At 40.8% G+C, this 15864-nt stretch overlaps 1 protein-coding gene across 1 annotated transcript in view; it reads right to left on the bottom strand.

The window, feature by feature from the left end:
* Positions 1–15864, bottom strand: part of MCTP1 (multiple C2 and transmembrane domain containing 1) — a 284874-nt gene that overhangs the window by 135750 nt on the left and 133260 nt on the right. The window contains exon 6 of the mRNA XM_074166917.1: positions 11676–11714. Coding sequence (XP_074023018.1) covers positions 11676–11714 — 39 coding nt within the window. The remainder of the gene's footprint in view (positions 1–11675; positions 11715–15864) is intronic.

The raw sequence follows: 15864 nt of genomic DNA on the forward strand, positions 1-15864 counted from the left end.
AGAATAACCTCCAACTGTTATTTTTCCTGTTTCCAAGTGAGACTGAAGAGCATCCGAACAGACATCTAAAACACGCTTCCCTTCCAGTCAAAGTCAAAGTCATCCCTACCTTCAGAAATCACAGATACTAACATACTCTCTAATTTCATAAAGCCTTTCTTGTAGGAAGTAAAATAAAATAAATATGAATGTTTAGATTTCAAGTCAAATTTGACAAAAAGCTAACAGATGAAAAAAATGGGAAAATAAAACTGATTTCACATTTTAGAATTCATCCTTTATGAAGTTAATTTCATACTGTGAGACAGGTACCGTAATTCTAGGTACATTTTCAGGTGTCTAAGCAGCCTTCTGTAATCCAGCCCACAGTGCGTCAGTAACAAAGTCAGAAGAAGAAACTGTGAGAGCAAAATGAAGAAATGAGCCTGGATCTTCCCAAGTTTCTCCTATGAAGGAATATTTCTCAGGACTGATTCTCAGACAACTCATTTCCCTCAGAAAGCAGGTAATGCGTTTTGCATTCTGGCTTCACTCTTCTGCCATAAACAGGCAGAATCATGAAGAAAATGCACAGCTTTTAATTCTCTGGGAAGAGATGGAAAGTTACATATTTCTTAATGTTCCATCTGAAACCAGCCACATGGTCTGCATAATGCCACGATTTGGAAAGAAGTAAGGTCAAAATCTCAGGCCACAACTAACCGTCATTAACGTGGGATTATTATTCCTATTCTTGTACATTTAGAACCAGGCATGGAGACTCCCACCTGACATCTTCTAAACCAAAAAAAAAAAAAACCAGAGTGTTTATTTTTGGAAAAATGGAAAAAATATTGATGTTAAAAAATATTTATAAGATGGAAAAAATACTAATGGAAAAAATGGAAAAAAAAATGTTTGGAAAAAAATGGAAAAGAGAAAAGAAAATAAAAGAAAAAAGAAAAAGGAAAAAAAGAAAAAATAAAGAAAAAAGGAAGTTTCAGCCTTCATACTCTAAAGCTTTCTCTCTTTTCCCAAAAGAAAATTAAAATTAGACTTCTGAAAAGGAGTCTTTCACGTCAAAGCTGCCTGCGAAGAAAACCTTGCATCTTTTCATATCCATACACTGCTTTAATGCTTCTACTATAAACAGGAAGCAAACCTAACATTTTCTTACATAACAAAATTAAGACTTTATTTGTGTTTCACTGATGCTAAGAGTGGGGTAGTGGAAGGGTTAGGGGTGCCAACAGCAGAAAATCTCCTGACACAGAAACTAGTCTGTATCCTCTATTAAATAGGATTAATATAGTGAGCCAAATACAATGGTAGAGCTGAAAGATGACCTTACAGCACGGCGTTAATATTCTGTGTACGGCCACATATTACCGGGTAACGTTCTGGGGTGGGAAACCAGCCGGGCTCAGCCAGAACCCGGGCGCTGCTCCCAGGTTCATCAAGACCGTGCTCTTGATGAGTGCATTAATCGCCACAACTTTACTGTTACTTCCTTCAAAAGAAGAGAAGCCTTAGCGAGTACTTTTGAAAAACTGTATTTTAGGATATTTCAATTCTAGGTAAAGCTAATCTAAATGTCTGTAGGTGAGAAATTTACACTGCCCTACACCCTGTGTGGCTTTGGTATGACTGCCATGTTAAAGCTCGTTTAGGACGTTTGCTTTAACGACTCAATATTGTCACTGTAGCAGCAATCTTGAGCTGACACCACAAAATTTGCAATAGGACCTGATACTTTCGCAGCATTTCACTCAGTTTTGTGGTCTGCGAAATCCAGCAATTGTGCATTCTAGTGAAAGGAGCTTGGTGCCGTGTGATGAAGGCTGGGACTCTTCTCAAGCACCAACTATGACTTAAATTTTCTGCGAAAAAGGTGGAAATATTTACACAAGACAACGTTGTGCCATCAGGAGCTGTCAGAGGGGCTGTGTCAGTACAACCCTGACCTTCACCCTTGTCTTCCTCCCAGCAAACCCCTTGGAAACTGTGGCTGCAGCATGTGAAAGTCAAGGAGTTTCCTGATTCTATTGCCCAGGATGGCCAGTGTCACCATGGTCCTACACTGACGTGACCATGACACACAGGACAGTGGCCACCAAGACTTGGCGGAAACTCCCTCTGCTTTGGGAATTGCGGGCATGAACCCAGAAAACCCACACGGAAATGTTACTCTGCTTTTTGATTGTTAACAGCTGTTATCACTCACATACAGGTAATGCAAATATAAGCCTCACCAAACATTTGCATAATTTTTATAAGCACATGTCTGTCAGACAGGTGTATCTATTCTGACGGTTTTTTACTTCTATTCCATTATTTAGTAGCTTTCTATCAAGCATTATTTACAACTGATAAACTGACATGGGGAAGACCATGGCTTACAAAAGCAATTATTTTCTCAGTCTTAAAAGATTCTTCTTAAAAACCAAAACCTAATAATTATACCTTCTGTTCTGAAATTCCACAGAATTTGGGTTGAAAGATTCTGGTTAAAAGATTGACCTGATTGCAAATACCTTGAATTAAGAAATCTCATACAACTCCACGCTTCTGCTTGTCTTTGTCATCCTTGATTTCCTATTTATAATTTTATTCTCTACTCAAGAGGTATCTCATTCCAGTGGAAAAGCATTTGCCCCAATTTTAAAACAGAAAAAAATCCTTCATAAGGCTTTTGCTATTGAAGAAGGCAAATCAGGAGTCACATAAACCAAGTATTTTCAGTTGGGCATAAAAGCACCAGTTAATAAGGCCACAGGTTTTGGCACTTCAGTTTGTGCCAAATAATATAATAAATAAAAAAAAAAAAAAAAAAAGTCAGCAGTTAGGAACTGAAAGCCCTACATTTTGCAATTCATTTTTGTTTAAAATGTTCCTAAATCATATTTTTCCTTTTAAAAGTATATGCAGAAATTTCTAAAGCTGAATTAAAGCAAAAATAGTTATCAAAGTGCAAATTAAAAATAATTTTAATTCCCTTGCTTTAGGCAGTAAATACACTCTTTTATCATCAATTGCAATTATTCAGAAGTAGCTTCTCAGTTTTGACTTTGGGATGATAACGTATTTTCACTCTTAGTTTATACAACCCAGACTAATTTACCTTGATTTCTGAGAAGAATGGACCTTTGGTTCCAATTGATCAACATCACACTGAAACAGCTCATCACATATTAATAGTATAAATTAAGAGTATTATTACATTTTTCAATTAGGAGTATTATTACATTATATACTAGTGCATTCTCGTATTCCCAGTTCTAAAGTTATCATAGACAATAAGAAACAGAGGAGAAGGTGTAAGAGAAGAGAAGGTGACATCTTTTCCTCCAGATTTTACTAGACTGCTGTTACTTGACAGGGCATAGCAGATAATTATTTTCCCCTGCTGTTTTTGGCTAAAGATGCCAAACCACTTGTTCCTCTGTTTATCCTTAAATTAAAGCATTCAAAAGGTTTTTCTGGTGTTTTCTTCATGTGCCATTAATGAAGCAAATTTAACGTGGGGTCCGATCATGTTGGAGCTCAATTGAATGGCAATTCTCCCACAGAGGTGGGAGGCAAGAGAAAAGGGCAAGAGCAGATCCTTATTCAGATGAAAACAATTTTCAGTGAAATGAACAACATTTCTGACAGAGCTTCCTCTCACTGTGCTTTGGATAAAAGGCACTGTGTCTTTATTAAAATGCCTTTGTTTAAACAGTTATGGTTGCACAGGAAAACACAAGCTAATCTTATTTCTTCATATACAAACTGTGAATAGAGGCAGTGAGTATATTAATTAGCTCTCCCTGAGTGCAGGGTTTGTTGAAATGAACTATTTATATGGGATAGCACCTCACTCACCCTCTACCTGAGCCATGCAAAAATTGACAGGATAAACAGGTTGCCATCAAGAAATGCTGTTCAGAGAAAATCGAACCTCTATATGAGAATATGACAATTTCATCAGAACTTTGGACAAAAATAAGGAATATAAACAACCTGGTCAGCCAGTATTTTGGCTTTTGGTTATCTATCCTTTCTATGAGTATCTGCCAGACCACTAACCCATCAGTACACTGCCTACTGAACACAGGACATACCACAGTTCCCACCCAAGTTCACAACCAGGGAGGACAAGTGTTGCCAATGAGGCAAAAATTACACCAACACCTTCAGGTTTTCCATTGGGAAGACCTAAATTAACACCCAGACAGCATAATCCTGTCTTGTGAAGTAAGCAGAAAGAGATGATGTGTTGACAAAAGAACAAACCAACTTTCATTTCCAAATGCCTTCCATCCCGAAAGCTTAGGAAAAGAAGACTGCAGTGCTGCACTTTCCTCTCAACTATTGAGTAAAAATGGATATTCTTCTTAATTGTGTAGCACACTCTACGTGTCCTATATAAACTAGCAGAACTTCTCAGCAGGCACCAGACCTTGGTGCTCTCATCTTCCATGGTGTACTTTGTGGACTACAAACTCAATGGAGCTTACGAAGTTCTCAGATGACAGCGAAATACATTTATCTGTCACGTTTCTTTCCTCTGGGAATGGCCAGTAAATCCACATTGTGCCAAGTCCTTCCATGTTACAGAAGAAGCGGGGAGACATGTCAAGTATCTGCAATTGCAGTCCTTACAAAGAGGTTCCTCCATGATCTACACCATCAGCAAACATCCAGCAACGGTTGGCAGCAAACCAGTCTGACCACACAGCTCCACCTGGGTCTGACTGGGATGGAGGTCCCTTTCCTCACGCCACCGTGCTTCATGTTTCTGGTGAAACCATCGCTGGTAGCACGGGAACGCTCTGGCTCTTGCTGATCAGGGCTCGGGGGGGATCAAGTCTTTGTGCTAGATGGAGTCACCTCACCACAGACCTGTTAAGTTTCTTCCATCTTCTCACTATTCACTCTGTTTCTGCTCGCAGTAAAACTTCATTCCAAATACCACTGTTTTTCTTCCTCTTACACACTCGAAATGATTACTATTTGAGCACCCCAAAACTTTCCTCTGAATTAACTAAATACACATGCACACATACATATTTAAAATATATATGGGGTGGGGTCTAGAGAACTTGTCATATGAGGAGAAGCTGAGGGAACTGGGCACGTTTAGTTTGGAGAAGAGGAGGCTGAGGGGAGACCTCATTGCCCTCTACAACTCCCTGAAAGGAGGGTGTAGAGAGGCGGGTGTTGGCCTCTTCTCCCAAGGGAATAATGACAGGACCAGAGGAAACGGTCTGAAGTTGGGGCAGGGGAGGTTTAGATTAGATATTGGGAAGAATTACTTTACTGAGAGGGTGGTCAGGCACTGGAACAGCCTGCCCAGGGAGGTGGTGGAGTCGCCATCCCTGGAGGTATTTAAGAAACGTGTAGACATGGCACTTGAGGGCATGCTCTAGTGCCCGAGATTGTTGGGTTGGGTCTGTTTGTGGGGGTTTCTGGTTTGTGTGTTGTTTCTTTGGGTTTTTTTGTGGTTGGACTCGATGATCTCAAAGGTCCCTTCCAACCAGGAAGATTCTGTGATTCTGTGAAAAGTATCATTTTATTTCAGACTCACTCTAAATTGTGCCTATAAATTGTGCCGAAATCACTGTGATAAAACACATCCATCTGTGTTGTGGGAAGAAATGAGCTCAATTTGCACCACGGGAGGTACTGTTAGGCACCAGAGGGAGAAACAGCCTTTAGTGGAAATGGTAGTTATGCACCGGAACCGACCCTCTTGGGGGGCTGTAGAACATCCACCACTGCGGGTGCTTAAGGACAGGTTAAACAAACACCTGTCAAGCACATTTTAGCTGTTACTGTTCCCACTTTAGGGCGGGAAGAAAACTTTTCAGGCTGTTATTCTTATTTTCTGTCTGTTTCACACCTACTCTGCACACAGGTAGAACTTTCATATATCCCAGGCACCTGAAATCCTGGGAATTGAGGTTGGTTCTGTCCATCAATACCTGCTGTGCCACTGGCCTTGTCTCCCCGAGACATTCCTGTCACCTCCCCAAGCTCCTTGTCTCGTATTTTTTTGCCTCCATCTCTCGCAGCCAGCACAGTGAGGACAAAACTTGGAAAGCAAGCTCTGAGTGAATCACCCCGTGAGCAAAAATCACCACCTGGATCCACCATCCCTCACCCTTCCCCGAATGGAACGCCTGTGCTCATACAGCGAGTTTTACAACAACAGCGGGAACAGGTGGTTTGTCATAAAATATTGACTGTTATCTTCAGGTTCCTCACGGAGAAGTCTGCCTGCTCCCAAAGAAATGAAATGCTCTTTGAGAGAGAGCGCCCAAAGAAAGGCTTCTGCGTCAGTCAGTGTGAACAACTAATTGTCAAACGCAAGTAGAATTACCCCACTACTCTAAAAATACACAAGCTGTGTTTCTCTAAAAACTAACATTAACTCTTCTGTGGCTGCACTGTCCACAAAAACAACCCTTACTAGACAGAGGCAATGACCATAAAAAACCTGACATTTTGTATGAAAAACACTTTTTAAAAAAATAATAATTAAAATATAATTATGTATGCTCTTCACCCTTCCCATTTCCCAAGGGAAAGTTTTGATTTTGGCTACGTATGTCTATATGTATGTTATATATACAGATAAATCAGTGCTGAATTATAATTACAGCTCCACTGACCCCAAGTTTATTATTTATGCTTTTGATTTTAAAGCACTTCACATTAAAAAGCACTGGAAGCAGTTGAGATTTTATCCTTTAAAAATGTTGGCAGTAAAGGCACAGCAAAAGCAATGAAATTTCATCATTAGAAGCTAAGAGAAGAATGAGGAGGAAGTATTTCATTAAAGAGAACACCATTTTTTACATGAGAAAAAATAGTGCATTTAAACAGTATCCTCTTTCCTCTGTTGTGAACTTTAAGCTTAAGAATCATAGAATCATAGAATCATCTAGGTTGGAAGGGACCTTTAAGATCATCTAGCCCAACCATCAACCTAACTCTGATAAAAAAACAAACAAACAAAAGAAAAACATACAACCCCCCCCATCACTAACCCATGTCTCTAAGCTCCATGTCAACCCGGCTTTTAAATCCCCCCAGGGATGGTGCCTCAACGCCTTCCCTGGGCAGCCCACTGCAATGCTTAATAACCTTTTCAGTGTAAAAGTTGTTCCCAATCTCCATCCTAAACCTCCCCTGGCACAACTTGAGGCCACTTCCCCTTGTCCCATCGCCTGTTCCTTGGGAGAAGAGACCGACCCCCCCCTGGCTACACCCTCCTTTCAGGGAGTTGGAGAGAGCGAGAAGGTCTCCCCTCAGCCTCCTTTTCTCCAGGCTGAACACCCCCAGCTCCCTCAGCCTCTCCTCACAAGACTTGTGCTCCAGACCCCTCACCAGCTCCGTTGCCCTTCTCTGGACCCGCTCCAGCACCTTGGCTCTTTTTTGTGGTGAGGGGCCCAAAACTGGACACAGCTCTTGAGGTGGGACCTCACCAGTGCCCAGGACAGGGGGACCATCACCTCCCGAGTCCTACTCACCACGCTGTTCCTGACACAGGCCAGGATGCCGTTGGCCTTCTTGGCCACCTGGGCACACTGCTGGCTCATGTTCAGCCCACAGTCCACCAACACCCCCAGGTCCTTCTCCTTGGGGCAGATCCAGCCGCTCTGCCCCAAGTCTGGAGCACCCATGGGGTTGGTGTGACCCAAGGGCAGGACCCGGCACTTGGCCTTGTTGAACCTCATCCCATTGGCCTCGGCCCATCCATCCAGCCTGGCCAGACCCCTCTGCAAAGCCTCTCTACCCTCCAGCAGGTCGACAGTCCCATCTAAATTGGTGTCGTCTGCGAACTGAGGGTGCACTCAATCCCCTCCTCCAGGTCATTGATAAAGATGTTAAAGAGAACCAGCCCCAATACTGAGCCCTGGGGGACACCAATGAATGGTAAGAAAATGTTAAGCTTTTTTTTTTTTTCCCCACTATTATTTTTGACAGCACTGCACTGAACAATACAAAAATGAGGAGGAGAAAGAAAGCAGTAAGTCCAATCCTCACTCGGTTCTACGCTGCCAACATTCTAATGGGCTCCCTTCCCCTACCCTTTCCTCAGCTACTGATGAAGCCCCTGAGCTGCGGAGGACGAGTAAAAAAGAGGTCAGAACTGACTTTTATCTTGTTTTCATAACCAGGGGGGAAAAGGAGAATGGCAATGGGTTATTTCTTGTCAGGCGGGTTGCTCATTCCTAACGGGAATCACTCCAGCAATTAGCACTACTCATCCCACCGTCAGGAGCGGTGTTAGTAATTGTAACTATTAGTAATAAATCACTTCTCTTGCTAACCTGGGCTTTTCCCTGCTCCTTCTATACCCAGACTGCAACCACGTTTTACCAAACTGGATCTGGTATCCAGACAGTTTTTAGAAAGCAGGAGAGAAGCAGGAATTTCATTTCCTTCAGCGCAAAAAAGGAGACCCATCGGGAATGTCTGTCTACACCTCCGGAGTTAATGCCAGAAGGGAAACCTGCCCTAAAGGAAAACTGTGGTGGACGTGGAGAACCACAGAAGGAGAACAGGTCAGATCCACACACAGGGAGGAAAGACGTTTTGCACAGGTCAGGTTTTTTCCAATAGCTTTTTATGAAGAAAAAAAAAAAAGCTAAAAAATCCTGTATTTGGTTTAAATGACTGACTGGCTGTCTTTGTGCCGCAGCAGTTTTCTGCTAACCCACAGAACATCCGAGTAACTGCAACCCAAACCACGGGCGCACCCAGGGTAGTGAGCAAACACCGGGGTCACGAAACATTGAGTACTCTCCCAGTTTGCTTTAATGCCACATAAAACAAACAATTTCAAACTGCAGATTGTAACTCCCCAGCAGAAGTTTGGGGTTTTTTTAAATAAACAGCTTTGTGGTTTTTTTTTCAATAGCCCACGGGGTGTCTCCTTTCGCTGAAGACAGGAAGTTTGACTTTCCTTTTCACAGAACGTATACGTGCTCTGACTCAAAAATTGTTTGAATTTCATTTTTTTGCTAGATTCAGTGAAAGATGAGTATTCCCTCTGACCCAAGCAGCACAGGTAGTGATCTAGCTCCCATGAATTTTGATCAAGATTATGTCTGGAATAAATTAAACATGATAAAAAAAACCAAACCAAGGCAAACAAACCAAAAAAAAAAACCAAAACCAAAACCCACAAAAAAAAACAACAACCCAAACAAAAACCCAACAGTAACAGAAGGAAAAAAACCTAACAAAAACAAAATCAGAAGTGGTGTTGAAAACACTGGTTTACACGCAAAATAGATAAAATGTACAGCTGCACTGAGCTGGGTTTTTCATGAGACTTTAGCTTCATCTTTAGGGTGCACAGGGGAAGCAGTGTTTGAAGTAGAGACTCAGAATTTGGCCAAAATAATTTTTTGCAAGTACATGAATATCGTAACAGACCTGAGGAACTCTGTGGAACCCACACAGCTCACAAACACAGTCAATGCCATAGTGCTCCGCACTGCTATAACTTAACTTCAAGCTACCAGGTTACAGAAAAGGTAGGCTTCAAGTACGCAAATTTTAAAAAGTGAAATACACTGCCATAATCTGTAAAATCAAATTCATTGACTAGAAGTGCCATTTTACAGATTCCAGAGAGCTAAAAAAAGTAGTTTTAGGAAATTTTATAATGATACCTCTAAAAAATTTTAATATTCTGTTTTTTCTCAGCTCTCAGGAGTGTAAGACAAATACTTCCTTGATGAAGAAGGATCTCAATTAGGGCCCTTCTCAATTATCTAACAGCATTATACACTTATTTCTAGACATTTTTTTAAAATCTGCAAATGATATCTTAGTTAATATCGATCATCCTGCACCCCAGACAACAGCAGCTTTTTTGAAGGAATTATTTGTAAATTGAAGACTTCTTCATTTGTTTTCCTGACAGCAGACCTAAGATCTGGAACAGCCCCACAACACAATGAGCTCCTGTGGTTTTAGCCGAGATACTTCTGTATGTGAATGACACACACACAACAGTGCATGTAAGATATCGCACACACGTTACATCTCTAAGTAAAATTATTACTTCAGATGAGATAAATGTAGAAAAATGCAATATTTAAATTCATACACTTTGTATTTGCCAAATCTTTTGATATGCCCCTTTGCAAAAATGGCAACTCCTAAAATGTTGTCAAATTACTATAACTAAGGAGAACATGGATAAATAACTCATTTGGACACCTCTGAAGAATTCCCAACCATCATGTTGCGCCATTCATTCAGGATTATTCACGCTCTCAGTTGTGCCAATTAGAAACCTGAAGTATGGGAAAGCTCTTGATTAGTTTTACTAACTGTCATCCCAACACGTTCAGCACATCAGGAGTTAACACATCACCTCCATGATGCAAACCAGCTCTGTCCTTCCTCATCCTTACAGCTCCTCATCAACTCCTCAGGACTTTGAGTACTTCAGGTGTTCCAGGAGAAGTAAGAGGAACCATTTGAGAATCAAAATACCGCACTTTACCACTTCACCAAGTACTTCTGTTTCTCAAATTTCAAAAAGGCGACAGAGGTTGAGAACTGTCCCGTATCACAGAAGTTAACTGTGTGAAATCCCCATGCGTAACCCAAAAATTAGGAACTCTGTTCTTTCTTTTTTTTAAAAGGTTAAAAATGACCTGTAAATATTTGTCAGTCAGTGCTATATACAACGCTCTTTATTAAACTTCTATTTAAATTTGTGTGCCGCTGTGCTAGAAACGTAAATCCCTTTAAAAAATAATTGAAATGACCCGATAATTCATTTTTCTTACTTTAACACCATTACATGAAATATCTCAAAAAAACCCAGATATATCAACTCAGCTCAAGACTTTGAGAAATTTTAATGCCATTTTTAATTATGCAAATAATAAGGAGGCTGAAAACTCAAAAGCAGTATGGCAGCATTAGCTAAGAACAGTCAGAAAACTGCTGAGAAACTACACCATTTTCTTTATCTTTTTGGAGACATGTACAGGAAACAGGTAAAAATGAGCCGTATTCTACTACAGTAGAAATCCCAGTCTTTCCCTAGTGGAAAAGAGTGTACACTGCTCCTTTTTGTCACCCACATGACCCCTAGGAGGAGAAAAGCCAGACACTGAATTTGCCTGAAAAGGCATCTAAAGAGCTGTACAAAGTGGAGACCGATAACAACTCCTTGATGACTCTGCTGGTGGAACCCCTGGCTGCGACTGCCAATCTGTGCACGTCCAGCAGCCAGGGGAACTTCTCTTTGAGAAGCATAACTCTGGAAACTCCCACACACAAAACCTCTGACCATTACAGTAGCACGTAACAGGAAAATGAAAAGTCACCCTTTGGTATGGATTCTTGGTTAACAAGTGAGCTTTAAGGAAACTGTTTATACACGAGAAATTAAAGGTTTTGGAAAAAGAATCAGGACATGTTTGTCACTTACTAAACAACTTCAAGACAGGCCATAATGCTATAACAAAGTTGAGAGGTTTAATGATTACACCAAGAGCTCAACTGTTTCATGATTTTGATTTGATGAAACACAAAACAATGTCATTAAAACACAGTTTGAAGGGGAACAAATCCTGTGACAAGTCCTAGATGGCATATTTGGTAAAACGTCATAGTTTAAAAAACCAAACAAAGAAAAAACCCCAAAAGCCAGAAGACCACATGCTAAAAGTTACCTTACTTGATCTTTTCCAACTCTTCCTCATTAGCATTGTCTGAAAATAAAATAGAGCATTTTAATTACCTTTTCTCTGCAATACAGAAAAGGAGGCCAACTGTCTCCAACGGGACAATCCACATTTAACCACCACTAGAACTGAAGCAGCGACACGTACACTCCAGCAACACCTACACGAGACTGAAATAAACCCAGACAACCAGCAGCACCGTCGGCACCCGGGCACGCTTTCCCAGGTGGTATGAAGGTCTCATTTCCAGAGACAATGCATTATGTGGAATGGTTTAAAAAAAAAAAAAAAAAAAAGGAAAGAAAGAAAGAAAGAAAGAAAGAAAGAAAGAAAGAATTGGATAAGCAAATGGAAAAAATCAATGCCCCATTACTGATAGTGACTTCAGTTGTGGCTGATACTTGAATGATAGTTCTTTTAATATTAGTGTACTCCAATTTTTCGGAACACTGCTGTTCAGCTCACAGGTGGAGCCACCTAAGAGAAACCCTGCATAAGGCTCCTTGGACAACACACATCTGTTACAAACTCTTTAAGGTTACCGCTCCTAATTAGTTTCACAGCAGTAAAAATAGCTCTTTTGATTGATAATTATGCACAAGGGATAGAAAAATACTCCTACCTTGACTCTTAAAAAACCCCAAAATGCAGTAGCCCTATCCCATTACCTAAATAATCTGTAAATCCTTGGCATTGCTGCAGCCAATGCTTCGCCATGCCAGGAGGCCAAGCGTCCACAGAGACAGATTCTTAATCATTAAATAATAGAGACACACTGGTCAAGACGGATGTGGACAATTTATCTGTGAACACAACTGTTGCTTAAAGCAGCTCTGTGGAAACACAGGGAAATTAATTCCTACAAATTATTAGCATTTAGCAGCCTGCTGCTGACACTTCGCAAGAATAAATCACAGGTCACTATTTTCTACTGAAACTTTTTGTCATAAAAACAAACTTTTTTTTTAATTAATTCTTGCAAAACCACTTTCTTTTTCAGGTAAAGGAAATAAATTTTGAAATGCAAGCATTTTCCTTGCTAGGAAATAACAGTATAACAGGGGGAGAAAACGAAAATGTGAGCAAATGTGTGGGTTTTATATTTTTGAAACATCCAGAAACGTTTCAAATAGGCACAGTTTTTTGGGAGAAGAAAAAAATCTGAGGAAAACTTTTTAAATTGCTATGGGCGGTTAAAGCCTAAAGCCTCTATGATAAGTTAATGATAATTGTAGCACTGTGGCTTTGGAATATATACATGGACACTAATGGGTTTTCAAAGCTGGAGGAAGCCATTTAGCTCATTTTTTATGGGAGAGGCACATAAGAATTAAGTAGGTTGAGGCCGGCAGCAGTCCCTGGAGAAGACCTCCGAGCAGCACCCCAGGCTCCTCCTCGTCGTGGCTGGTTCCTACACAGTTAAAAGTCAGGGCAGAAACTCAGCTCCACGGGGCTTTGGAGCAGGCTGTGAGCAAGGAGGAGAATACGGCCCCACAGCCGAATTTACTGCCTCTCAAATCTTATTTCAGCTCTGAGGAGCTCACTGTGAGCAGCAGCTACAGGAACCGTAGTGACCGTGCTCGTGGAGTGCACCAGCATCACCACCAGCTGCAGCAGGACAAGCTGAAGCCATCATAACCATCCTCAGAAGCCAATAAGACAAATACACAGCACAGGGCAGATTAGGATGGGTGGTCTACATGGAACTATTCCATCTGAAAACGTTCCATGCCCTAACTCCATATCTGTCATTCTTTTTTCCCCCCTAAGTTGTTATTATCCCTCTAGCAAATGAAAAAAAAAAAAAAAAAAAACAACCCGATTTAAGAGGGCAAGCGAATTGGCAGTATATTAATGTTGTTAATATTTTTGTGTGAAGCAAAATGGATTAAGCATGACGTGGGGTAAATTATTTAAGGAAAAAACAATGCTGTGAATGTTATTCTCATTAAATAACAACATCCAAGTAGCACTCATACGTCTCCCTTTTCCCATTTTCTGTGCTACTCAGGCCGCTGGCAGTGGTGGAACAGGAGTCCCCAATCTCTGCTGGCCCCGAGGCAACTGCTCTCATCCAGCTACCAAATTCCCCATTTCCAGTAGCCCAGCGTGGCCTGTAAGACCGAGGCTGGGGAGAGATGGGAGATGTGCAGCTCTGACGAACTCACGGCCGCGCCCCGAGTGACGAAAATCTGCGCATTCAGCCAAAAAAAAAGAGCCAGAAAACACTCACATGCACCGCGGCAGGGGGTAACTGCAGCACCAAAGAGGACCTGCAGGCATCACGTACACTTTCTTAGGGGCATGCACGCGGCTGGAAAGGGCACACAGACATGCACAGCGCTGCATGTGTCCAACGGGAAACGTTAGCAGAACCCTTGTCTGAATTAAAGAAACAAAACAAACACCACTGCAGCAGGGCTAAGAAAAAACATCAAGCCATTGATAGATCTGACTTCTTTTAAAGTGGTCATCTAAGGGAGAAATTGGTGAAAAATACAGAACGTTCATCATAAACATTATTTTTTAGAAGAAGAGTTAACAGTAAATTCTTTCAGAGCTCACAGGTTTCAACATTTTTATATATACATACTTTTCCCATGCTTCAGGTCTTCTTAGTTTACACTAGTTATCTAAGCTATCTGTCCTCTCAAAGCAAAGTAATTAAAAATGCTGCATTAATGTAAAGGACAAGTATTGTTAACAGCATAAATGAATTACCGGCACTAGTGCTAGTACAATTAAATTGTGTTAGGCTGGAAATAGATTATACTTTTCATGAATACTAAAGACAGTCTTATTTTTACGGTTGTAGAAGAATAATTCATTCATCAACTTTGATTCACAATTTATGACTCTTCAAAAATCAGAACAAATCAGATTGCCTTCATTTGTCAAAACTTAAAAGAACAGGACTTCTAATCGGGTACATAGTCTGAATGCAGAATTACAAGATTATTACTTTAAAAGTTCACATTTTTATCCTGTTAGAACAAGCACTAGGTTGGAAAAGGCAAAGATACTTAAACACAAGATTTGCTAAAAACTTTGACTTGTTCACCTGCCCACATTCATATTCAATGATAACCAGAGGCTATTTCTGCATCTTCTTCCCATAAAACACACTACAGAAATCAAATAGTGTGTTCTTGTTTATGAAACTAGTATACTGAACCTCCTTTAATTCAAATCATGTCCAATATTCTTCTACTGGAAAACCACAAACTGTAAACTACCCAAGCACTGTTTCCACAGTCCGCCAGGACTCAAAGATAAACACTCCCCTCTCCTACTCTGTAATATAATTTTACATACAGTTACACGAACATAGGCATATGTTAATATTCTTAATTGATATCTGAACCCAGAGATGTAATCAGTTTCTGGTATCAGGGCATGGGACCTTCCAGCTGTAAAGATCTCATCAGTCAGCACATGGAAAAAATCTGTATTTCAGCAGAATTTCTTTCAGAGAGATAAGGAAGAGGATGCTCCTGTGTGTACCAAATCTCTCTCTCTCATCTTACACACCTCAAGGCTTCACAAAAGTACGTCGACCCAAACCAAAATAAACCATTGCTTTTTCAAACCAATTTCTTATTTTTTAAACCATTGGTAATAATGCCCCTCTCACAGACGAGTGGCAATATACAATAAGGCCACCAATTTTGTACCATTTAACTTCAAACTTCACTCTTATCCTCTGGCACAGGTGTGAACATTTCAACGTTCAATATTTCTTATGCGGCGTGGCTGGATGCATCTTGCTGTAATAAACAGCTATGTTATTTTGGTAAGCCAGTAAAACGCTTTATGAAAGACCTACCCTCCAGCTACAGAAACGCATTTGCCAGAAGACTTTCCCTTCATCTCCATGCATGGCCTCCAAACCACTGCGGGTGGCTCAAGTCTCCTTGGGAAGTCCCATCCACATCAAACCCTTACCCAACGGCACATCACAAACAGCAAGTCTTGTTGAAGGGTTTGGGTGAAGACTGTAGAGCTGCCCAAAACACCAGACCAGGCACAACGCTGCCTCTGCGGCTACATGGCAAAGCTGATGCTTCTTTCATTAAAGCTATTCCTCCTTTTATTTCCCTGTTGTTCTTAATAAACACTCTCATTTTAAGTATATGTTATTAAAGTACGTGAAATTTAAGTACTAGCAGTTAATTTC

The sequence above is a fragment of the Numenius arquata genome, chromosome Z, assembly GCF_964106895.1.
Source record: "Numenius arquata chromosome Z, bNumArq3.hap1.1, whole genome shotgun sequence".
Taxonomy (NCBI): Eukaryota; Metazoa; Chordata; class Aves; order Charadriiformes; family Scolopacidae; genus Numenius; species Numenius arquata.